Raw genomic sequence first — 25699 nt, 5'->3', positions numbered from 1 at the left:
ACAATTGAAACGACCTTTCTTATTTTAAGATTGTGACAGACTTCGGGATTGGTCCACCTTCCTTTACGTCATAGCTACTTGGTCCGCCTCCGCAGTTCTCCTTCCGCCATTGCCGCGGACACCATTTTGAGAGGCGGTGTTACCCAGAGGGCATTGCGTCGCGGGTGCTTGCTGTAGCGCACGCTTGTTGCTGCTTCTTCCTCTTTGTTCGGCAAGATGGCGTTCGAAGGGCCTTTGGCGGTTTTCGGGGAGCGGGGCACCGGCGAGAACGTCCGTGCGCAGAATGGTAAGAAGAAAAGACGCCCATCCTGCTCGGATGTTAAGGGCTGCTGTGCTGCCGCTATCTCTTCCAGAGCGCGGTGGGAACTGTTGGGGTGGTCTGCGAGCCGTTGTAGTCCCGGGGCGGCTCTTCGGCACTGCGCACGCGTGTGCGGTCGGAGCATGTGGAACGGGCAGCCTCTGGGCATGGATGTGAGTGGCCAGCCACAGTCACATCGCTCGATGGCGAGGTTTCCTTTTTCTTTCGGCCCGGAGAGAGAGAAGCTGTGGGTCTGTCATCGCGTGGACTGAGCAGTTCCTTCGACTGAAACTATCCATAGGGCCGGCCATATCTTTTTCGCTTGTGCCACGCCTAGGGTCGAGGCGAGGGTAGGCTGTCGTCGGGGTGGGTTAAGGCTGCCCCTAACGTTGCCGACGTTCTCCAGCACAGCATCCTTGAAATAATTCACCATCCCCTTTATTCTGGTGTATGACCGTAATCAAGATTGAGTCACCATTTCCCCGGTGTGACCGAGCCGCTCCTTTTCAGTGGCTAAATGAGCGGCAGTTCACCGCCCTGCCTTCTAAGGCACTCGCGACGTGAATGTTGGCTGTTAACATGAGCAGCAGCATTGGTAGACCTTGCCCGTGGCATGGTGGATTCACGTGAAGCTCTATATTAATTATAAAACCGATATGGAAATCACTTAATAAAAATTCTAGTTAATCTTAAACCTTTTTCATTCTAGTGGAGAACATAACGAGCAGATTTTAAAGTAGCAAAATACAAAGTTTTCAATGTAGTCCTTGAAATCAGCTTTTCAGTATTTAAATTTCAAACGTCTATAACATACTTTTGCAGTTTTGTCAAAATAATGCACTGATTTGCAGAGAATGTAGATCTGTTATGTGATTGGTTGAGCTAATTTGAAGAGGATGTACCTAAGTGTTAGAACATAACGCTTTTCAACCAAAAGGTTCCAGGTGTGCTCCTGTGTCTCTCCAGGTAGGAATGGGAGTAACCTGTGGCCGAACACCGAGGAGCTGTTGTCTGTAGATACAGCTGAGCTGGATAAATCAAAGGTCTGCTTTGGTGTCACGCAGTGTCATAGGTTCATACCTTTCAAATGTTGGCACCAATAAGCTTGTGCTAACCCTACATGCACTTGAACCCTTGTTCTGTCTAGGACAGGATTCATACTTTCACAGTCTATTGGTTGGTGCTAATGGGTGCAAAGTAGTTGCCGGGGTGGGTAGAAGCACCAGATGCTAAATGGTGGTTCAGGGGCAAAGCTAATAACCTGCTGTTTCCCATGAGCCCTACACTGCAGTGATTTCATATACAATTGCAAATACAGAACTCCCAAACTGGCCATCAGGTGTACAGAACACTGGTCAAGAATAGTAAATGACTATTCATATTTTATAGATCAGAGGATGAGAGGTAAGCAATTAATATAAGGCTATCCATGGTGGAGAATGTTGCTTCCTATTTTTAAACAGGATCTGGGAATCAATGTACTGAATCCTGATCTGCTTATCCCTGCTCTAGGAGATCTTCCCTGATTATATAAACTACTAAATAGGTATTTCAGACATCTTTCATTGGTGGATTTATGGGTTTCACCTCTACGTGTACTCAAATTTGGCCTGTAAATACGCCAAAGTACCTGGTTCACTTGTGTTCCCCTGTATGTGTAGACCAGGCCTCTCCTGATGCTTGAGAGGTGATATCTTTGTGTTATTCAACCAAGTAGATTGGGAAGCATTGGTATTTACAAGGAACAAACCTATTTTATACTGTTATATAACCCCCCTATCCTTGTTAAGATATGTAGCAATTATCCCAAGTTCAGATATATTATTGTTTGGAATATGTGCCACCTGATCTCTTCTCACTCTGCTACCACTTATTTACACTACAAAATGGCTGTGCTTATGGACCAACGGAAAGTCTTCAAGGAAAATATGATTTCTTCTTCTTCTATGAAATGACTGATCGTGGTGTTGCAGATAGCAAATGCCAAATAAGTCACTCATAGCTGTGGTTCATTGTGCACCCTGATTTGCATATGTGGTAGAGGGAGCCTTGAGCTTGTGTACCCTCTCTCACTGCATATAAAATGTTTGAACCTGGACCTACACAAGCACATGGTTTTCAGTGTTCTATAGGGATGTGCACGGAACCAGTGAGGGGGGGTAACTTTAAGGGTGGGAGAGGGTGCGTTTCCCCCGCTGGCGCTTGTTGGCAAACCAGTTTGGTAGGGTGGCACTGTATCTCCCTGCCGCCCTGTCCACTCCTCGGAGTCAGGGACAGGAAGTAGCACGTGTGCACATCAGCCCGAAGTGCGCACATGCTACTTCCTGTCACTTCTGGTCCGAAGAGCAGATGGGGTGGCAGGGAGGTATGCTGCCACCCCACCAGGCTGGTTTTCCAATGAATGCCAGTGGGGGAAACATGGCAGCGGGAGGAGTGCTCACACACCCCCGCTGCTTTCAAACTCCCTAAACCTGGAGTTCGAACCTGTTCAGAGGCCTGTAAAAGGGCCTCTGAACAGGTTCGTGCATGTCCCTAGTGTTCCCTCTAACAAGGATTCCCAGATGTTGTTGGCTACAACTCCCAGAATCCCCAGCGGCAATAGCTTTTACTTGGGGATTATAGGAGTTGTAGTCAACAACATCTGGGAATCCCTGTTAGAGGGAACACTGATGGTTATACAAATAACCAAACTTGTATGATCCACTCTGAGGAAGGTGTTAATGGATCATGTGAGCAGAGCCTGTGTGAATTCCCTGGTTCATACTAAAGGTTTCCTGAACAAGTTGAAGGCTTGGTTCTGCTCTCGGTCACATGCACAAAACTTGCCAAGATGCTGCCTGAAGTAGGCCATTTAAAGGATTTCATTTAAGAAGATATGTTTCGGCATCTGTATTATGTATGTTCTGAAAAAACGATTTGGTTTATGAGGAAAATTCTCTCTCTTTTTGCTACTAACAGTTGTGGCTGCTGCTTCCATTGCCAACATTGTGAAGAGTTCTCTCGGCCCAGTTGGTTTGGATAAAATGTTGGTGGATGACATTGGTGTAAGTTAACATTCCTTGCTATGAATTGTTTTTAAGAAAAAAGTGTGCTTGTAGACATCTGATGTAAAGCAGAAATTTGAGATATGTCTTTTATTGAAGTATTCAAATATTCTTCTTGTGTGTGTTAATAAAAGCCTGGAAGACTAATGGGCAGTATTCAAATGGTTTATTGTATTTCATGATCATTTTAAGCAGAATAAATCTTATGTTTGGAAAACTAGGATGTGACTATTACTAATGATGGTGCAACGATTCTGAAATTGCTGGAGGTAGAGCACCCTGCTGCAAAAGTTCTGTGTGAATTGGCTGAACTACAAGACAAAGAAGTAGGAGATGGGACCACCTCTGTGGTAAGTAATATATTTGTTCTCTCATGTACAATGCAGTATAGATTGTGAGGGGCAGGGTATTCTTTGTTGAAATGTTGACTTGCTTTTAAGCAGCATTAAAGCCTTTCGTTTAATTTTAGATACCTGCTAAAGTTGAACTATTTTTACTTTGAAGGTTTTAACACTGTAACGATTTAATACTTCTTGATTATTTCTTGGAATTTATATTTTAAATGCCTATATTTTATACATGAGGTTATCGTTAAATTACTGAAACATTGAGAAACAAATGAAAATTGAAACAGTGATCTGCCAATGTGTTGAGTCAGATTGATGCAAGGACTCCTGCTTAACTTGTGTTGTGTGCTGGAGCTGTAAATATATTCTTAGTTAAACGTTTGCATGAAGAGGAACTGGATTGATGTAGCTCATCTTTAGATAGGCTGGAATGCTAAAGTATTGTAAAGACTGTAAGGTTACCATTAAACCTGAAGGTAAACCCTTCCCATTTGACTACTACTTATTTGTACCACAAAATAAGCGGCTATGCTTATGGGATAAAAAAAAGCCTGCCATAGTCTGAAGGAAAAGATTGACAATATCTTCTTCCTATATGAAATGGCAGAACATATTATAGGTAATAAATTTGGGCATGTTCCTAGTTTGAATTTAAAGAACATATACAGGTGTAACTTTAGTAGTGCAGCTGTTCTAAGTTGATGAAGTGAGGAATGATGCTTTTGCGACTGCATTGAATTCCTTGAATTGACAAATCTGCATCTATGCATCACTGGCATATGTATACTCTCCCTCACTCTGAAACACATTAACACAACTCTCTTCCCCTCATGAGTACAGTGATTTACACAGAGGGATGCAGTGTATTCTTTGATATAGAAAGAGGCCTTCCTGTGTTTTATCCCCTGTTTAAGCAGAACATAATGCAATACAGGAAAAGCCTCTCAGGTGATGTTTGAGCAAGTGAAAACAAAATGAGAAGATGAGGCTCAATTTTTCTTCTCAACCATCAGAGGTAGCTTCCTTTTTGAAATGCTTTCTTGGGAGAGTACTCTTCAGTTGTTGCTTTCTCCCAACAACAGAACCAACAAAGCCGCTCTGGGGCCACCCAGCTGGTTCTGTGTTTGCAGTCAGATTTACCTTACCATGTTGCTTTTTTCCCCTCCTAAAGTTCAGTCTCTGGAAACCATTGCCCATGTTCCTTGAACCTCCCACCTATGGCTTCATTGGTTTTATTAATTAGTCTTGGAACTGGACCAAAATCAGGAGAGGAGCAAATGAATAGGAACTGTAGTGGTGATTAAAAGGGCCAAATTGAGTTGTAGTGAAGGCCTGATCGAGCCTATCTGAAGTTTCCCCACCCTGACATAAGCAATAGCGATAGTCCTCTTTCTGTAGTAAGTTCTAATGTTGTATGTAGAGCAGCTTAACAGAACACTTCATTTTTCCTTTATTGTACTCTTATATTTCTTACTGCATAGTCATGCCTTGGAACCAGTGGGAACAGGATTCCCAGATGATGTTGACTAAAACTTCCATCATCTCCAGCCAGTGCAACTAGGGATGATGTGAGTTGTAGCCAACAACATCTGGGGATCTCTGTTGCAGGGAACACTACTTGGAACACAAAAACAGCTTTCACAGAAAAGCATGTGCATTTTTTGATCTTTCATCCTTTTTCTTCTAATAGGTAATCATTGCTGCAGAGCTTTTGAAAAATGCAGATGAATTGGTTAAACAAAAAATTCATCCTACTTCCATCATTAGTGGATATCGTCTTGCTTGCAAGTAAGAAACTTGTTCAGCATCATTATCTGTACTGGCAATTTCAGGCTTGGCTATTTGTTTTCTGAATTTAACTCTAGATTTTAAACTGGAAGGCATCATATTTTCTTTAAATGTATACATCTTAGGATATTGATGGGCAAGTTAATTTTTCAGCCATTATTTACAAGTGTATGAAATCCACCCCCGCCCCCTTATATATGGTTAAAATAAACTTGTATAAATTGAAGATTGTGATTTGCAAAAACCTTAGTAATTTTTTTAAAATCTTTTTCCCCACAACAGGGAAGCAGTTCGTTACATCAATGAAAATCTTGTTATTAACTCTGATGAACTGGGCAAGGACTGCCTTATTAACGCAGCTAAAACATCAATGTCCTCCAAAATCATAGGAGTGTATCCTTTTAGCTCACTTGAAAAGTTGGGATACAGTATTTTGTGCAATTAGAATGCAGTTTTGTGTGAGAGAATAGTTCTCCCTGCCAGCCCTTAGAATTATAATGGATAAAAGGCATGAGGAATAGGGTTCAATTGGATTGTATATTTGCTTTTGCTTGTTCAGTGGCTTGAGCTCTTCTTGGACAGTATGTTCATTATTGCACACTAGCCTTTGTTCCTATGAGTCCTACTCTTAAGACTTGTAATATCCTCTTCATGTGAGGAAAACTGTAAATGTAATAAAACTCTTAACACAGTTGCTCATATTCACCTTAACAGCATTCTTGTAGTGACAGTGACTTCTTTGCCAGTATGGTGGTGGATGCTGTACTTGCAGTTAAATACACTGATCAGAAAGGGCAAGCACACTATCCCATCAACTCCATTAATGTTTTGAAGGCACATGGCCGCAGTCAGAAAGAAAGTATTCTTGTGAATGGCTATGCGTTGAACTGTGTTGTGGGCTCCCAAGGTAAGGTCATTCTCTCATTGAATGATACAGCATACTATTTTCAGATTACTCATTTGTATCAAATACTATAGCACAAAAGATTGTTGATCTGTCTCTATGAAATTATCAAATATTTATGTACTAATAGTTCTGCCTGACATCAAAAGGCTAAAAGTGGAGTAACATGACAATGCAGCTCCAAACAAACTGCGTTTAGTATTTGTGTGAAATTGTAGCTATTCAAGGGCTATTGAGCCGCCTTGTTTTGTATTACTGGAACTATGAATTGCTTATATGACATTGAAAAGCTTTTTTGTAAAATATGTTTGGGAAACGGAGGGACAGGAATTCAGTTTCCAAAACTTACTAGTTGAAGGTTCAGAAGTGCAGAATGCACCTGGTCCTGTGCTTTCCAGAATAGTCTAAACCACAGCGTGAAACATCTGAATAGATTAAAACTAGGCTTTAGTTTAGAAGGCTTATGAACAGAAAAAGGAATCTTGGGTGAATGAAAAGATTTCATTTTATTTGAATAAAGAATCTTGGCTCTGTGTTTCTCTTTTTAGGCATGACCAAAAGAATAGTTAATGCAAAGATTGCCTGTCTTGATTTCAGCCTCCAAAAGACTAAAATGAAGCTTGGAGTTCAGGTCGTCATCACAGACCCCGAGAAATTGGACCAGATTAGGCAAAGGTATACTGTAGGGATTTTTTGAATTAAACAATGGCCATCCAAATCATTCCAGTATATAGTTCTACCACGCACTTCCACACTTGAATTTAAGCTTCTGTTTGATTAAATTCTTGCTGTTTCATTCAGAGAGTCTGACATTACTAAAGAGAAAATTCAGAAGATCCTGGCTACAGGAGCTAATGTTGTTTTGACCACTGGTGGTATTGATGATATGTGTCTGAAATACTTTGTGGATGCTGGTGCCATGGCAGTACGCAGAGTTCTAAAAAGAGATCTTAAACACATCGCTAAGGCTGCTGGAGGTAATTATACAAATCTTCACACTAAATTTAATTTCACAGCTTGTCTATTGAGTTAATGGAGAAGGAAAATACATAGAACAGTACTACTATTGATGCTTGTTGAGGCTAAAAAATTGCATAGGGTTTTGGGGTGGTTTGTTGTAGTGTGCAGAGGCAGCTTTGTGTAATATATCAAAAGCCCTTTTCTCAACTTTTTCTTAAAAATTTTTTTTATTTTATCAGCCACTGTTTGTTCCACCCTGGCAAATCTAGAAGGCGAAGAAACCTTTGAAGCATCAATGCTTGGACAGGCAGAAGAGGTGGTTCAAGAGAGAATTTGTGATGATGAATTGATCTTGATCAAGAAGTAAGGAAACTTTTACATGTTTTACATGAATTATTGGTACTTGCACATTTGCTGCACCTTTGAAATAAGTTCCCATTTAATTGCTGCCATGCTGTCCTAAGATGTGTGAGCAGTTATACGCGTGGGACAGATTATCCTCAGTCCTCTGTAAGTGGTATGGTGAGACTGTGAATGTCTCATCTTTATTGGTGGACCTGGACATTGAATCCAATAATCCATATCTGGTAGCCCAGAAAAACATCGCTAATAGGAGTTTCTCTTAAGCCTCATAGAGCATTTTTAGTAGCATTACCAGTAGGACAGGATGCAGCATTTTGGGGTGCTTGTATACAAGACCAAAAGATGTACTCCGCCCTGTGCCTAAACCATTTCTTAGATCTGTGCTGCTAAACTAATAGCTCATAATTCTACATATTTCTTTTTCCTTCAAGTGCTTTTGTAACATCTCTGGCAGAACGATGCTTTCTGAGCAGGTTTTTTAAATAGCTGAAACCAGTGTTCCCTCTAAGGTGTGTGCATGTGCACATGAGTTTTTTGATGTGCACTCAGTTAATTTTAGATTCCACTCACGTTGAATCAGGAAGGCCCCATTCTAAATGCACATGCACACACACACACTGCCACCCAGGACAAAACTCATTCTGCTCACAGATTAAAAAAATTAGAGGGAACAGTGGTTGAAACCTTACTTGTTTCCTTACTCTCTGGAACCCAAGCAGCTGAATGATAGGTAGAAATTCAGTATGTAGAGCTGCCCCAGCATTTGGAGAAGTATACCTATAGAATTTCTCGTTGTCGTGCAACTGAAGTATAGGCACAATATCAGTAGGGTCTTCCCCCCCCCGCCCCCAATTTTCATATGCTAGGTAAAGTTGCACCTGTTGAATTCTGTCATAAAACTTGTGGGTTTTCTAGCCCTTCCAAAGAGCTCAGCAGCCTCTTGCAGGTTGGAGGGTGGTAAAAGCCAAATGGTAGCACTGAAGTAAAAAGTGGTGGGGCCACAGAAATCACCATCAGCCAATTACAAAAAGCAGTTTTACTGGGAACAGCCTATATTCTGCGATGATATCTATAACAATTGACAATAAAATTCAGCCATCCCAGGTCCTTGGGAAGGACTCAATGTCTGGATAAAACAAACCAGTCAATAACACCTGTCTGACTGTGTAAACAAGAAATAATAATAATTATTATTTTTATTAATAATCAGTTTCTATACCACCTTTCCAAATATGGCTTAGAGTGGTTTACACATAGAAATAATAAATAAATAAGATGGATCCCTGTCCCCAAAGGGCTCACAACCTAAAAAGAAACACAAGATAGACACCAACTGGAGGTACTGTGCTGGGGTTGGGTAGGGCCAGTTACTCTCCTCCTGCTAAATAAAGAGAATCACCACATTAAAAGGTGCCTGTTTGCTAAGTTAGCAGGGGTTGAAAATGAAGCAGGAGGCGGCCATTGTCGGATTGAAGCAGTTGCATTGCGCTACCACTGCTAAGGAGCTGGAGCCTATCTCAGAGACGCAAGTTAAACACTGCAAGTGTAAATGCTTGTCTTTTTTTTATTTTCAAGAAATTTCTCCTTCTCTGGGGCAGGGGGTCGGGTGAGCCAGGTTTCATCAGCCCTGGCAGAAGTCCTCTTTAGTTGTTTCCTGGACTAAAGACAAAAAGAGTAGGAGACACCGACCAGCCACCATTTGCTGCCACTCCCATCTCTGGACAGTTGCTTCCCTTTTTAAAAGGGAGAAGGAATATCCACTCCTAAAACACAGTATTTGGAGGATACTAAACATTACATGCTATTTGTGCCAACACTAAAATGTTCCTTACAAACATAGATTTCTTACTCATTATTTTTCTCACCACGTCTACTCATGCTTTCCATCGCTGCTTCTCTGTTTGGACGTGCACAGACATTTCCCCCCCACATGTGCTTGTTGTGCTCTTGCACGGTGGCACAATACAACATTTGTACCCTCTGGATTTTTCCAGATTGTGGTTGTGCTTGGTCAAACTATTATAGAAAATGTCACTCTCCATACTCACTTATCAAACTTCATAGAAAGGATGGCAGTTACAATGTCGCAGCACAGTCTGCATGGCAGCTGTCTGTTTGGGGGTGGGCCAAAATACGACGCCAAGCTTTGACTTCAGCTTTGTAGGAGCAGATCTCAGGTATCAGCTTTGTAGGAGCAGATCAAAAAACTGGGGGACTTGTAATACCTTACACTGATAATTGAACACTAATTGTTTTAGGCAGAAATCTTTATTGGACTAGAGGGGTTGGCTGAGGTGAGTGCTTGTTAGCTATTTCGGGAGGAACCATCCTTCACTTGTGCATGTCTTTCTGCAACAGTACTAAGGCACGGACTTCAGCTTCCATTATATTACGAGGAGCGAATGACTTCATGTGTGATGAAATGGAACGTTCCTTGCATGATGCTCTGTGTGTTGTCAGAAGGGTACTAGAGTCGAAATCTGTGGTACCAGGAGGTGGTGCAGTTGAAGCAGCACTTTCCATTTACCTTGAAAATTATGCGACCAGCATGGTACGTATCTAGTTTTATTTGGCAATCATGGTTTTTGCATAGGAATCTGGTTTTAATGTCACTTTGGCTTTGCAGATCTTGGGAGCAACCATGTTTTTAACTATTGTTGTAGGCCACAATGAGAATTGTCAAGGCAGGATATTTTTAAACTTAATTGTAAATTGGTTCATTTGGAATTCAGTCTTGCACATGATGTAGGATTTTAGCTATCTGAACTAACAGATTCATTGCCTATAAAACAATGATGGATGAGTTTTGTAATGCCGCACTAGGTTTAAAACTCTCAAAAGTTAGCTAAAGTTTATTATGGTCATAGACCAGCAGAAAATACACAATATAGCAGAACAGAGTATCATCCTAGAGCTTATCAAAAAGAAGAAATAGTACCAGTTAAGTCAATTTGATCAGCTACTGTCAAGTAATGCAGGTGACCACGCAGAATTTAGCCACACTAACTAGGTGCTGGTCAAGAGAAAAGGATACATAAAAGTAATCAAACCTGCCTGGCATTTTCACTAAAATAAGTGTCTTAAAAGTGGAGCAAATACATAATAAATGTAATACAAAAGAACATGGTTTCAACATCACCCACTTCACAAGCACAAGTGCGTTCAGTAAATGGAATGTTACGATACCTTCCCTCAAGTACAGTTGATAGCAAAGTGGGCCAGTGTAAATGCCCTCCGATGACTCAGAACTGTAAGGTTAGAAAGATAAGTAGCAGGAGCAAAGCTTTTCCTGCAGCCCCTAAGACTAGGATAATTGGTAGCCGAACTCATTGCTGGAGAATCACCTTGGTTTTCTAAAACCCCAGGGATATTAAAAAGCAAGGGGTAAGCCCATATGACTGAAGTTGTTAATCCAAAAATCATCTCCTGGCAGATTAAAAACTATCAAACAGTATTAAAGGGGCCAGGCCAACCAGCAAGAATATTAGTTTAATCCAAAAATTAAATAAAGCCAAGCCAGAGCCTCAACTGTGACTAGATCCATCTCCACACACAGTGCTGCATTAGGCAAACATCATAAGAATGAGAAAAATAGCCCTTAAGAATTTAGACTGAACAACCGCCAATGGGCTGCAGTTGTTGTAGGCACATAGCTGTACTATACAGCAATTATACTACTGCTTTTGCCTTGATTTGAAACATTAATGTGGTATTTTCTCTTGAAACTAGGGATCACGTGAACAGCTTGCTATTGCAGAATTTGCAAGATCACTTCTAGTTATTCCAAATACTTTAGCAGTCAATGCTGCTCAAGATGCCATAGATCTTGTTGCAAAACTCAGGGCCTTTCACAATGAAGCTCAAGTGAATCCAGAACGCAAGAATCTGAAATGGTATGTATCTATACAAGAAATAGAAAGGGGTTGGTGGCAGAGTCAGTTCCTGAGAGGTATCAAACACTGAAGTGTAGTTCTCCTATTCTTGTACATATGTAGTAACTTTTAAAAATGTAGTATGCTGGTTTATAACAAATGATTTTAATTGCTGGATGATCTTAAACTGGGTGGGTTATATGGCTAGATATTGTGTGATATGGATAGATTTGGAAGCAAAAAACCATCTATTTTTACTGCATCTAATATGGAATAATAATTCAGAGTGGGTTTAAAGGATGGTCCTATTTGAAATTGATGTACCGTGCTTAACACCCTCTCCCTCTTGCTGTTCTTAAAGGATTGGCCTTGATTTAATCAATGGAAAGCCACGTGACAATAAGCAGGCTGGTGTATTTGAGCCTACTGTCGTCAAGACAAAGAGCCTGAAGTTTGCAACAGAAGCTGCAATTACTATTCTTCGAATTGATGACCTTATTAAGCTGCACCCTGAAAGTAAAGCTGATAAAGGAGGTTGTTATGAAGATGCAGTTCATTCTGGAGCAATTGAAGACTAAATCAATTTTTATTTAACTGTTCCTGTAAAATTTCTAGTCCTGTATTTACTAGTGTGTGTTAACAAGCTGTTGGACTCCTTCCTATCTACTTAACCTTTGCGTTAACTAGAAAATAAACAAAACAAGAAGGCCACCTTTTTTTATTCATCTCAAATATAAAATAAAATGCAGGAGCTGGGGGAAGCATGTTTCACTTTAAATAAGCACATTCATAATGTTAGTGACTGGTAGCAACCAAACTGAAGAATATGAGAACAGCACTGCAGCATCAGGCCCAAGGCCTGTCTTGTCCAGCATCCTGTTTCACACGGCCCATCAGATGCCTCTGAGAAGCCCACAGGCAAGAGCTGAGGCAATGCCCTCTCTCCTTCTGTTGCTCCCCTGCAACTTGTATTGAGAGGCATGGTGCCTCTGAGCCTTGAGGTGGCCCACAGCCACCTGATGAGTAGTCACTGATAGACCTGTTCTCCATGAATTTATTTAAGCTCCTGAAGCCATCCAGGTTAGTGGCCATCACCACATCCCATGGCAAATAATTTCCTATACTATGTGCTGTGTGAAAAAGTTCTTCCTCTTGGTTCTCGGTTGCTGCTATCAAGGCATCTCATAATGGGTTATCCTTGTCACGTGCTCCTGGGCAGGACTATGCAAATTAGTTGAAAAAAGAGACCTATATAGCCCCGACGGGGATAACCCCGACCCAGTTCTTCTAGTCCTGCGTTGGCTCCTGGCAGGCTGCTCCTCTCGTCGCTTTTCCTCCCAGGCTTGTACTCTTTTCTTCTCCCTTTCCAATTCTTGTGCTGTTTGTTGCCTCTCCCGAGTGTTTCTGTGTTTTTTTTTTTAAAAAGTTATTGTTTGTCGCTTCGTCCCCGTGTGTAGCTTAGATCCTGTGTAGTTTCTCTCCTCCCCCTCTCCCCCCGCCCCCACCTTCCTCTCCGAACCTACCCCCCTCCTTCCCTCCCCGGCTAGCCTTGCGTGGAGCACAGCACTAGGGGCTCTAGTGTTCAGGGAAGGATTTTGAACGTGCTCGTGCCTGCTGGACGCCCGTCCGAGCGTTTTCAGTCAGACCGATACGCTTAACGCGCAGCTCGGCTTCGGAACGCCGCACCGCTCTTGCAACACCTCTATTTCAAGAGTTAAACGAACGCCTCAGAGCGGGGATGGTTCGGCCGCTCCCAAACCCACCCCCCTCACAAGCGGAGATTCGCGCCCTAGCGGGTCAACACAGAATGGCGGCCTCCGCGGCGGATCCACTCGATTCCCAAGATGGCGCCGATCAAGAAAGTGTGGGAAACATGAGCAACACCGCCTCTACCTCCACGGCATCGAGTCTGGTGAGAGCCACGCAATCGGAAAGGGGGGAGGGACCTCCACTCCCAGAGAATGTTGCCATTCCTACTCAGGTTCCCCCGGAATGGCAGATATGGTTTTAAAATGCCATTAATGAATCTATTGGTCACCTTAAAACTCCTAGGAAGCGAAAACATTCCAAGAAGCGCAGGCATGTTTCCTCCTCCTCCTCCTCTGAGCAATCTTCCGCCTCTGCCTCCCCTTCCCCTCCCCCTAGAAAAGCCAAATCGAAGAAAAAACATTCCAAAAAGTCTAAAAAATCTAATAAATCCTCCAAGACCATTTCTGTTCACTCCTCTGAAATATCTGGGGAGGATTCCGGTGACCCTTCTGCCTCAGTCATCCGCCCTGTGAGGGATAGGGGGCTTCCTGCACCATCTCCTCCCTTGGAGGAAGACGCAGACGAAAACCCAGGTAGTCACGAAGGGGGAGGACGGGACCCTGAGCGGGATCAGGAGCCAGACCGAGAGGAGGGGGATCAGTCGGGTGAAGAGGACCTTGAGCAGTCACAGGTTTCTCAGCGCTTATTCACCCCGGAAGACTTTAACCCTCTCATGACCAAGGTCCTAAAAGCCATTGGTCTGTCATCTAAATCCCCCACGGATTCCAACCAAAGCAATAAGGGCGACCTGGTTTTTCCAAAACCACAACCCCGTGAATTACTTCTTCTAATGCCAGCTTATTTAACAGATGTCATCAAGGCAGAGTGGTCCACTCCAAGTGTTCCTAAGAAGGCAGCATCGTCAGCAACTAGGTTCTACACCTTCCAACAAGAACCCTCCTTGTTACTGAGGACGCCAACTACCGACGCTCCTATTTCCCAATTGAGCAGCAGCTCCCTAGTCCCGAGAGATGGCGAAGGTTTCCTAAAAGATGCTTCTGACAAAAAGGCGGAGCTGGCTTTTCGGCGCGTCCATGACAACTCCTCCTTGGCTACCCATTCTTCCGCAGTGGCGTCCATGGCGGCCAGAGCCAGCCTTCTATGGATCAACGACCTCATCGATGACACACCGCCCGAGTCAGTCCGCCTCAGGCAACAACTGTTAAAGCTTCAACGCTCTCAAGCCCTCATAGCCGACATGTCCCTTGACTCCATCCACTACTCTTCCAGGGCATCAGCAGTGTCTGTAGTTGGCAGTCGGCATCTATGGCTAAAAGCTTGGCAGGTGGACTCTGCCTCCAAGAATAACCTTTCCGCCATACCATACGAAGGTGAAAAATTGTTCGGAGATACAGCACTGGAGAACATCCTAGTTGAATCCAAAGACAAAAAGAAAGCCATGCCTTCGGCGCCACGGAAGCCCGACAAGACTCCCTTCAGAAGAAATTACCAGCCTTTTCGTTCTTTCCGCCCCTCCTTCAGGGGCAGGGACCGCGACTTTCGAGGCTCGAGATCTTCCTGGCCCCGCCAGCGCTTCACCGGCAGAAATACCAGCTTCCGTTCCTCCAACACGCAAGGAAATCAGGGGAAGTCTCAATTCTGACTCAGATTCCCCCTGCCTAGGAGGTCGTCTATCCACCTTCCTCCCCTCATGGCGCCAGAACATCGCAGATGCTTGGGTTCTAGACCTAATAACATCAGGTTATAGAAGAGAACTGAGCTCCTCTCCCCGCCCAAGGTTTCTACCTACCCCATGCTCCAACTGTTCTACCAAACATACAGAAATGTCCCTCGCCATTCAGCACCTCCTGGACATCGGAGCGATAGAACTCGTCCCAAAAGGCCAGGAGGGGAGAGGAGTTTATTCTATTCACGGTACCCAAAAAAGACGGCTCCCGCAGAGCTGTTCTCGACCTAAAACACCTCAATGGGTATGTAAAACCTCACAAATTCTGCATGGAGTCACTTCGCTCCATTCTAGAAGCTCTGCAACACGGGGACCTCCTCGCGTCAATAGACTTAAAGGAGGCTTACCTCCATATCCCTGTCCATCGGGACAGCAGGTCCCTCCTCCGGCTCAAGTACTCCGGGACGGATTATCAATACAAGGCCCTCCCATTCAGCCTCTCTTCAGCGCCCAGGACCTTCACCAAGGTACTCGCCCCCATCCTGGCACTCCTCCGCCTCCAGGGGGTGCACATTTTTGGGTACCTAGACGATCTCCTCCTAAAATCAGATTCTCCAGATGCAGCGAAAAGAGACCTAGAAAAAACTCTGGCAACCCTAGAAATACATGGCTTCCTGAACAACTCAGCCAAGAGCCATCTAACACCGACCCAGAGGATCTGCCACCTGGGCGTCATCATTGATAGTTAAAGGACAGGGTTTTTCTCCCAGAAGAAAGGATCCAGTCCATCACCTCAGAAACAAGAAGGGCTTTATCTGCACAGAAAGCACCGGTCCTGTCATTGGCCCGCCTTCTGAGCCTCATGGTCTCGACTCTGGAAGCGGTCCCGTGGGCGAGGCTACACCTGAGAGACCTGCAGTGGTTCCTTCTCCGATTCCAGCCTTACATCTCCAGGAAGTGCAACATCTCTGTCATCCTTTCCCCGCAAACCAGGATGTCCCTGCAGTGGTGGACTCGCACTCGGAACCTTTCGGTGGGGAAGCGCTTCTTGGAATTTCCGAAGCTGATAGTCATGACAGATGCCAGCAACAGGGGCTGGGGAGCCCACTGTCTCCAACACTCAGTCCAAGGAATATGGGACCAACACGAACGATCCCATTCTATAAACTGGCTCGAATTGAGGGCCATTCGGCTCGCTCTCCTCCGCCTGCACCCGCTAGTCCAAGGGAAAGACGTTCTCATCAAAACAGACAACACTACTGCCAAGGCACATGGGAACGCGCTCTCGCTCCCTATTTCAGGAGTCAGTGTTGCTTCTATCCTGGGCGGAGAAACATCTCAGATCCCTGTCAGCACACCACGTCAAAGGGGATCTGAACTCCATCGCCGACTTGTTGAGCAGGGAGGATCTGCTCCCAGGGAAGTGGTCGCTGAACACTCTAGTCTTCAATCAATTGGCATCCAAGTGGGGTCGACCGCAAGCGGACTTATTCGCTACTCCCCTCAACGTGAAACTGGAGACCTTCATCACCAGGTTCCCCTGTCGGACAGCGTGGGGGACAGATGCTCTGTCCTGCAAGTGGCCCCAAGGGCTACTGTACGCCTACCCTCCGATTCTGCTTTTTACCAGAGTGCTTCGAAGAATAAGAGCCCTAGAGGCAGAGGTTGTCCTGGTGGCCCCCTTCTGGCCCAGACGGCCATGGTTCACAGAACTAATATCCATGGCGGTGGACCAGCCATGACATCTTCCCACGAGGCCAGACCTTCTACTTCAGGGACCGGTTCAACATCCCAACCCAGGCTGGTTTCAACTAGCCGCCTGGAGACTGAGCGAAGCCGTCTGCTCGCACAGGGCATCTCGGGGAAGGTAACTGAGACTATTCTGGCCTCCAGAAAAGAGTCTACGAACCGCATCTATCAATCCACATGGAGGATGTTCCTTCGTTGGCTTCGAAGAAATAAAATCCCCAACGCTAACGCATCACTTAACCACCTCCTGCGTTTTCTTCAAGACGGCCTGGACAAGGGGTTGAAGCCCAACACCCTAAGAAGGCAAGCGGCATCCTTGTTGCCTATGTTGACAAAGCCCTCTTCACCTAGCTTGAAGGACCATTCTCTTCTTAAAAGATTTCTGCGGGGAGCCACCCTATTGTCACCGCCAGTCGTGCATCGTTTTCCATCCTGGAACTTAAATCTGGTACTCAGAGCACTACAAGAACCTCCTTTCGAACCTATCCGGTCAATTCCGCTAAGACTACTTTCTTTAAAATTGGCCTTCCTGGTGGCACTCACTCACCTCGGCCAGAAGAGTATCTGAACTCAGGGCACTGTCAGTACACAAGGCCTACTGTGTGTTTTCTGAGGACTCAGTTCGGTAGATTCCAAATCCATTCGTTCTGCCCAAGGTCGTCTCCCATTTCCAAGGTCGTGTCTCAAGACGTCTTCTTACCTTCATTTTGCCCGCATCCTGAGCACCCGCGGGAAAAGCTCTGGCATAAACTAGATGTACGGCGTTGCTTGAAACGATACATCAAGCTTCCGCAGAACAGACACTATGTTCGTCTCTTACTTACCTACCTCTATGGGCGAGGCCGTGTCCTCTAGAACTATTGCCAGGTGGATTAGAGCATGTATCGTTCTAGCATACGAATCCCAAAAGATCCCTCCACCCTCTAATATCTGGGCACACTCCACCAGATCCGCGGCTGCCTTTGCTACTAATGCCTCAGTTCAGGAAATTTGTAAGGCGGCAGTCTGGAAGAGCCCATCTACCTTCATAAAACACTATAGGCTAGACATCTATGCAGCCGCACAGGCGGCATTTGGGAGGCGAGCTCTTCAGAGGGTTCTTCCCCAGGAGTAGAGCAGCTGGAATATTTCCCTCCCTGGGACAGAAGAAGTACTGCTTGGGTATGTCCCATCATGAGATGTCTTGATAGCAGCAACCGAGAACGGAGCATTGGTTACTCACCGTGAAGGCTTCTTCTGGTTGCTGCTGTCAAGGCATCTCACCCCGCCCTCGTGTCTTGCTGCTCTCCTCTGTGGGGAAGGAACTCTTTGACTGGCAAAAGGGACAGTTCCTTTTCTGTTATTATGCCTTACGCTGCTTGTTATCTTCCTGTGTCCTTTCTATGCTGTTTCCTCCATCTAACCTTTTCCTTTAGTTACTTGACCTAGAAGAACTGGGGCGGGGTTATCCCCGTCGGGGCTATATAAGACTCTTTTTTCAACTAATTTGCATAGTCCTGCCCAGGAGCACGTGACGAGGATAACCCATCATGAGATGCCTTGACAGCAGCAACCAGAAGAAGCCTTCACGGTGACTAACCAATGCTCCGTTTTAAATTTCCCAACCTTTGACCCCAGGCTCTCGTGTTATGAGAGGGAGAAAAATTTCTTTGTCCACCCTCTCCATGTCATGCATAATTTTACTATACCTCTTATCCTGTCTTCCCCATAGTCCCCCTTTTCCCTAATCTAAGAAGCTCCAGATGCTGTAGCCTTATAAGGAAGGTTCTCCAGGCCCCTGATCATCTTGGTTGCTCTCTTCTGCACCTTTTCCAGTTCTACAATGTTCTCCTTAAAATGTGGCCAGAACTGTATGCAGTACTGTAAATGTGGCTACACCATTAGATTTGTATAAAGGCATTATGATATTGGTATTTTTATGCTCAATCTTCCTAATGATCCCTGGCATGGAATTTATCTTTTTCACAGCTGCCATGCACTGAATTAACACTTAAATGAGCTGTGCACCACAACCCCAAAATTTCTCTCCTGGTCAGTCACTGACAGCTCAGACCCCATCAGCGTATACTTGAAGTTGGAGTTTTTTGCCTCAACATGCATCACTTTAAACTTGCTTACACTGAACCACATTTGCCATTTTGTCACCCACTCCCCCAGTTTGGAGAGATCTTTTTGGAGCTCCTCACAATCTGTTGTGGATTTCACTACCCTAAATAGTTTAGTGTCATCTGCAAATGTGGTCATTTTGCTGCTTACCTCAACTTCTAGGTCACTTAACATGTTAGAGCAGTGGTCCCAGTGCCAATCCCTGGGGACCCCATTTCTGGCATCCCGATCCTGGTGGTACCTTTCCTCCTTGGTATACATTCCAACTGTGCTTCTAGTATTGTGGTTTTAAATAAGTTCTATGCTTTCTGGTGTGATTTGACCCTCCTGCCTTGTTCTTTCTACTTCCTTTTTACCAGTCCCCTCATTTTTGACAAGTTTCCTCTTCTCGGTTGCTGGAAGCCAGGGGCATCTCATTGGGTTATCCCTCTTAGGAGCTCCAAAGCAGGACAGAATTTGATTGGATAAAAAACAAGTCCCACCTGCCCGAGCCCAAGGGCTATAACTCCTCCCCAGTTCTTTCTGTCCTCGGCACCTCCAAGCAGTTTCTTTTCCTCTCTCTGCACCCTTAGCGTGCGTTTGTTTGTTTGTTTGTTTGTTTTGGCTTTTCCTTGCTCTCCTTTGCCTTCTTTATCCATTCCTTTCCAATATCAATTGCATATATATATATAAAAGGAGGAAGAAAAATCTTTAAAGCTTTTCGCTTGATTGTCCCTCCCCCCCTCCTATCTCTTGCAACTCCTCTGTGAATGGAGCAATCGCTAGGGGGCAAAAAGGCAATCCTGGTTCCTCGGGGAACCACCCAGCTCAACTTTGGCCCGGCCACTCTCAGCTTTTCCAGGGCCCGCCCGTTGCGTCACACGCCCCGTAGGCTGCAGCGGAACTCTCCAGGCAGGAGCTAGATCACCCTCCCGCCAGCAGCCGTTCACTGGAACGCTTGGCTGCTCAACAAAAGCAGTGCGCTTGACCGCCCCTGACCGCCCGAGCTCCCTGCACAGATTGCGTGGGTGTCGGCCACTCTGCAGCTTCCTTCGCCTCATGCCTGGAACCCGCCGAGCGTCTCCCGCCCTCAGGCCGCGAGACGGGCTCAGCAGTGGCGGCCCGCAGACAAGCAGGGGCTGAGTCCCCCAAAGAGCTAGAAGAGCTCTGTTTTAGGAGAAGCCCATCCACCTACCCACCACCGACCGTGGAGGAGATATGGGCTATCTCACTGCGGGCCCAAGAGCTGAGAATGGCGACCAGCACACAGCAACGAACCACAAGTACCGCCAGTGGGGCAACAGGGGATGGGGGTGGACAGGGGATGGGGGTGGACAGTCCTTCCCATCTTCATCAAAGGATTGGGGGCAAAAAAGTGAAAAATCTGCTGCTGCACGCCCAAGCCCATCCCCTATAGTTGCAGCTGCCAGCCAGAGTCCAACCTTGTCTCTGCCAAAACAATTCCCCCTGAATGGCAGGCCTGGTTCAAAAATGCCATGGTGGATACAGAGTTTCAGGTCAGACCACCCAAGAAACCTAAGTAAAAGAAAAATAGGCGTAAATCTAGACACAGGTCTTCCAATCCTGAGTCCTCTTGGTCACCACTATCCCCGCTGGTACAGATCCCCTCTCTTCTGAGGCTTCTGACCATGAAGGGGAACCCCCACTGGAACACCAACGCCCTGTCCCTGACTCGGACACTGCCCCAGATAAACAGGAGAGCAAAGCGTCAGATGGGGATGGTGGGGGGTGGGAACCATCAGCAGTATCCCAACACCTGTTTGGGCAGAGGACTATCCCCCTCTTATGACAAAAAATTAGTGAGACCATTGGTCTACAGTCTATAGCTACGCCAGAACAGGAAACAACGAAGGGTGATTTGGTCTTCCCCAGAGCAAAGCAAAAGACATATTGCCGATACCTGAACTCTTTGCTAATGTGGTGAAAGAAGAATGGCTTCTGCCAGCTCAAAATCGTAAACCCATGGCTGTAACTTAACAAATTTTACTCTTTTCCAGCAGAAGCCTTTAGATATAGGCGAGAACCAGCATGGTGTAGTGGTTGGAGTGCTGGACTGGGACCGGGGAGACCCGAGTTCAGGTCCCCATTCAGCCGTGATGCTGACTGGGTGACTCTGGGCCAGTCGCACTCTCTCGGCCTGGCCTACTCCGCAGGATTGTTGCAAAGGAGAGACTTGAGTATGTGGTGCACCACTCTGGGCTCCTCGGGGGAGGAGCGGGCTATGAATGTATAATAATAATAATACTATGCTTAAGACGCCCAGTACCAATGCCCCCTTTGCCCAGCTGGTGTCAAGTTCACTGGTGCCAAATGATGGCGCAGCATCCCTCTAAGATCGGGGAGACAGGAAAGCAGAACTCTCATCTAAGAGGGCCCAGGACAACTTAGCACTGGCAGCACGTGCCACATCAACGGCTTCTATGGCAGCCGGGGCCTCCCTCTTATGGGTAGTCGAGTTACTCCGTAACCCCCCATCTGACCCGGTGCGCATGCGCCAGCAGCTATTAAAAATTCAGAAGCCTCAAGCCTTTATGGCAGATACTGCCCTAGACGCCATCTGCTTCTCAGCTAGGGTCTCCGCAGCCGCAGTGGTCGGCAGACACCATTCATGGCTCAAGAACTGGCAAGTGGATCCTTCATCTAGGGTCAATCTTACCTCTGTAACATGACTCCACTAAACTGTTGGGGAATCTGCCCTACAGGACGTGCTCATAGAGTCCAAGGCAGAAAAAGACCATTCTGATCTCTGTACCCAAATGACGGCATTCTTTCAAAGGTGCAAGGACCTTCAGGTCTACTTCACCCTCTAAGCCCAGACAACAACAACGTCACCAGGCCTACCTGGCATGGGGGGCGTTTGCCACTCCTCCTCCATCCTACAGGTTCCTCCCGATGCCAAGGTCTAGGTCCTTTGAGAAGCACCCCAGAATGCTCCAGGTCAGTCATCATCTCATAGAGATCAAGGCAATCGAACCAGTTCCCTCAGAAACCCTACGATCTATAGCGGAGGCACTGCACCGCTACAACCGTCTGGCGTCAATCGACCTGAAGGAAGCGTACCTCCATGTTCCAATACACCTGGACAGCAGGAGGTACCTTCGCTTAAAATATGCAGGTCGACACTTCCAGTATACAGCTCTGACATTCGGCCTGTCATTTGCCTCCAGAGTATTCACTAAGGTTCTTGCGCCACTAATGGCATGGCTATGCATACAAGGGATCCGGGCCTTTGCGTACCTCGACGGCTTGCTTCTGCAATCTTGCTCCACTCAAGAATCCCAGAGGGATCTCGAGGCCACTTTCTATGTCCTGGATCTCCACGGGTTCACAATCAATGTTTCTTTAAAAAAAAAAAAAAGGCCACCTGACTCCTCTACAAAGTCACCTTATAGGAGTCATCTTAGACACAACAGCAGCCACTCTCTCTACAGCCAGACCGTCGGATATCTCTCCAATCCGAGGTCAGACGTGCGTTAGTAGTCCCAAAGGCCTATCTTAGCGTTCTACCGAAGCTCCTGGGCCTCATGGTGGCCACAATAGATGCGGTACCTTGGGCTCGCTTCCATCTCCGCGACCTACAATGGTTCCTCCTTCCACACCAGAAGGCCAATGATCCAAGATCCTGCTGGTTATTCCATCTCCAATCCGGTCATCTCTCCAATGCTGGCGGATACCAACAATCTTTTAAGCAGCAAGCCCTTCTTGGGTCCTCCCTGGGTCATTGCCTGCACAGCTGCAAGCGACCAAGGATGGGGAGCTCCCCCCAAAACATATCCGCCCAGGGTCTCTGGTCCCCCCAAGAAAGGGACCACAGCATCAACTGGAGGGAACTCAGAGCCATCAGGCTAGCCCTCTTACCCTTCCAGTCTTCCACACAAGCGAGCCATGTCCTGGTAAGACAGACAATATAGCGGCCCAGGCTTACCGTATATCAACAAGCAAGAAGGGACCCGATCTTGGTCCATGCACCAGGAGGCAACACTTCTATCTGGGGTAGAGCACCACCTAGAATCCATAATCGCTCATTATGTGAAGGGGAAACTCAGTGTAACAGCGGACTGACTCAGTCACACTGTCATCGCACCAGGGGAGTGGAGTCTACATCCCACGATCTTCAAACAAATCGCAGAACGGTTGGGCACACCAGTCCTAGACCTCTTCGCAGCCCCGTCCAACAGGAAACTGACTGACTTCATGTCCAGATTCCCACGCCCAGGAGCTACTGTGACCGACACCATGTCAGCACCCTGGCCAGAAGGGCTGCGGTACGCATTTCCACCAACTCCACTGCTAGCAAGAGTGTTCCGCAGAATCTGACTGCTCCGGGTGGTAGTCATCCTCGTAGTCACATTCTGGCCCAGGCACCCCTGGTGTTCCGGAGCTACTTCATCTAGCGACCACGCCTCCATGGGAACCCCCTCAAAATCAAGACCTGCTGTCACAGGGACCCCGTTCTACATCCCAATCCAGCCTGGTTGCGCCTTGCCGCTTAGAGACTGTGCAGCTCTTCCTCAGGCGGAAAGGCTTCTCTGGCGTAGTCCTGAACACTATGCTGGCTATGCTGAGAGCATATATCAGTATGCATAGAGGATGTTCCTGCGTTGGAGCTCTAGACACTCCATTCCACAAGGATCGGAATCCATCCGACACCTTCTTCAATACCTTCAGCATGGCCTAGAGAAAGGCTTCCGTCATAACACCTTAAAGTGACAGACAGCGTCCCTGCTTCCTATGCTGCCCAGCGCAGACTCCCAGATTTCTCAGGCTCACACTGACCTTCGTCAGTTCCTAAGAGGCGATTCCCTCCTGTCACCACCTACAGTGCATAGGTTCCCCTCCTGGGACCTACACATAGTCCTGCGAGCTCTTCTATCATAACCCTCTGAGCCACTTCGAACCATTCCTATTCGGATTCTCACATTTAAGTTGGTTTTCCTGGTGGCCATTATCTCAGCAAGGAGAGTCTCTGAGCTTTGGGCCCTGTCTGTAAATAAATCCTTCTGCATCTTTCTCGAGGACGCGGTGCGCTTGATACGGACCCTTTCCTGTTACCAAGGGTGTCATCAGCACTCCATCTCTCCCAGGACATGTTCCTGCTGTCCTCAGGCCGACTCACCCTGCTAAAAAGAAGTGGCACAGGCTTGACGTGCCCCGTTGTCTCAAGGTGTACCAAGGTCTGCCTCGTCCCGGACCTTGGACACGATGCCTGTCTCCTTCCACCCACTCCCTAAGGGGTCGGTGGTGTCGTCAACTGCCATTGCAAGGTGGATCAGAGCCTGCATCTCGATGGCGTACGAGTCCCAACGCCTCAGACCACCAGCCTCTGTTGTAGCCCATTCCATGAGGTCAGCGGCTGCATCCTTCTCTACTACTGCTTCGGTTGAAGTAATTGGCAGGGCGGCCACATGGGCTTTTTTCATTACATTCACCAAGCATTACAAAATCAACAAATTTGCATCGGCCAGAGCCTCCTTCGGGAGACGGGTGCTGCAACAGGTCCTTCCTCAATAATAGGTTAGACCGCCCCCGCCCGCGTTGTCCCAATGAGATGCCCCTGGTTTCCAGCAACCGAGAAAGGAGCATTGGTTTCACTTACTGTGAAGGCTTCTTCTGTTTGCTGAAGCCAGGGGCATCTCGGCCCACCCAGCTACGGCGCTCTGACCTACTCGCTATTAAGGAACGGGGTTCATAGGGCCCAGGCCTGGGGTTTCCCCTTCCCGTTTTTTCCTGTTCCTTCTCATTCTTCTCTATAGGGTGCAAGCCTAGTTTGCCTATCGGCCCGAAAGAACTTGGGAGGAGTTATGCCCCTTGGGCTTGGGTAGGTGGGACTTGTTTTTTATCCAATCAAATTCTGTCCTGCTTTGGAGCTCCTGAGAGGGATAACCCAATGAGATGCCCCTGGCTTCAGCAACCAGAAGAAGCCTTCATGGTAAGTGAAACCAATGCTCCTTTCTAAAGTCCAACGCATTTGTGCTGGACTGGCTTGACCATTCTCTACATCCATATATGTTGAATTGGATCATGCTATGGACACTGCTACCCAATGGTTCTGCAACTATGACATCTTGCACCAGATTCTGGGCACCACTCAGGATTAAGTCCAAGGTTACCATCTCTCTGGTTGGTTCTGTGATGAACTGTTTTAAGGCAGTTTACCATATTTTATGGAGTATAAGATGCATTTTCCCCCTCGAAAAATATCCGCCCAAATTCAGGTGCGTCTTATACTCTGGAAAAGGAGGGAGGGTGGAGGAGAAAGCGAAGGCGTGGACGGGCCCTTCTGCGAAAAGCTTGACGCTGTTGCTGCTGCTCCCTGTACCGGTTGCTTCGCCTCTAGCCCTGTCCTCCCCTCTCCACTCGCACCGCTTGGTCTCTTCCGCTCCTCACTCCCTGCCACGTTGGATTGTGCGGCCGGAGCCGGGGAGAAGTTGGAAGTTTAGGGCTTGTCGGGAAAGAGAGGGGGGAGGAGGAGGAAGGGCAAACAGGGAGGATTCGCTTACCACCTCCCTTTCTTGCCGGGGCCTGCTGGGAGCGGCCTAATCAGCCAGCCTGCCACCCCCCTCCCCAGGCTGCCTCTGGTTGCCGCCCTGATGCTGCTGCAGTGAGGGAGGCTGCTGTGCCGCTGCCCTCTGAGGTGACGCGGGGCCTGACCCGGAGACGAGCCCGCGCAGGCGAGCGCCAGCCCACAGGAGCCGCCGGAGGCACAAGAGGAGGTGGAGAAGGAGGTCCCGGACGAGCTCCGCCGGCGGCCGCGATGGGTCACCAACGTGGGCTTGCTGCTGCTGGCAGAAGGAGGGAAAGGACAGAGCGGGGAGCGGTGGGAGGGCTTGGA

At 46.9% G+C, this 25699-nt stretch overlaps 1 protein-coding gene and 1 non-coding gene across 2 annotated transcripts; both read left to right on the top strand.

The window, feature by feature from the left end:
* The first annotated feature begins 104 nt into the window (after positions 1 to 104).
* Positions 105 to 12287, top strand: TCP1 (t-complex 1). Its single transcript, XM_053294513.1, has 12 exons — positions 105 to 286; positions 3257 to 3342; positions 3564 to 3692; positions 5380 to 5477; positions 5760 to 5870; positions 6203 to 6384; positions 6930 to 7056; positions 7183 to 7358; positions 7581 to 7704; positions 10063 to 10255; positions 11434 to 11597; positions 11938 to 12287. The coding sequence occupies exons 1-12, from the start codon at positions 217 to 219 to the stop codon at positions 12152 to 12154; spliced, it is 1677 nt and encodes a 558-aa protein (XP_053150488.1). The 5' UTR covers positions 105 to 216; the 3' UTR covers positions 12155 to 12287.
* Positions 4173 to 4307, top strand: LOC128341383 (small nucleolar RNA SNORA29). The gene has a single exon (XR_008314388.1). It is a non-coding gene; the product is annotated as a small nucleolar RNA SNORA29 (small nucleolar RNA).
* Positions 12288 to 25699: the final 13412 nt, after the last annotated feature.

This window comes from Hemicordylus capensis, chromosome 1 (genome assembly GCF_027244095.1).
Source record: "Hemicordylus capensis ecotype Gifberg chromosome 1, rHemCap1.1.pri, whole genome shotgun sequence".
NCBI classification, from domain to species: domain Eukaryota; kingdom Metazoa; phylum Chordata; class Lepidosauria; order Squamata; family Cordylidae; genus Hemicordylus; species Hemicordylus capensis.
The sequence above is the reverse complement of the archived record's forward strand: the minus strand, read 5'-3'. Positions and strand labels throughout refer to the sequence as shown.

Excerpts from the sequence above, each read along its gene's own strand:
- TCP1 (XM_053294513.1), top strand. The coding sequence starts at position 217 with ATGGCGTTCGAAGGGCCTTTGGCGGTTTTCGGGGAGCGGGGCACCGGC. Across the intron at positions 3,693-5,379 it reads GAGATGGGACCACCTCTGTG|GTAATCATTGCTGCAGAGCT; the intron begins GTAAGTAATATA and ends TTCTTCTAATAG. Across the intron at positions 7,057-7,182 it reads TTGGACCAGATTAGGCAAAG|AGAGTCTGACATTACTAAAG; the intron begins GTATACTGTAGG and ends TGTTTCATTCAG.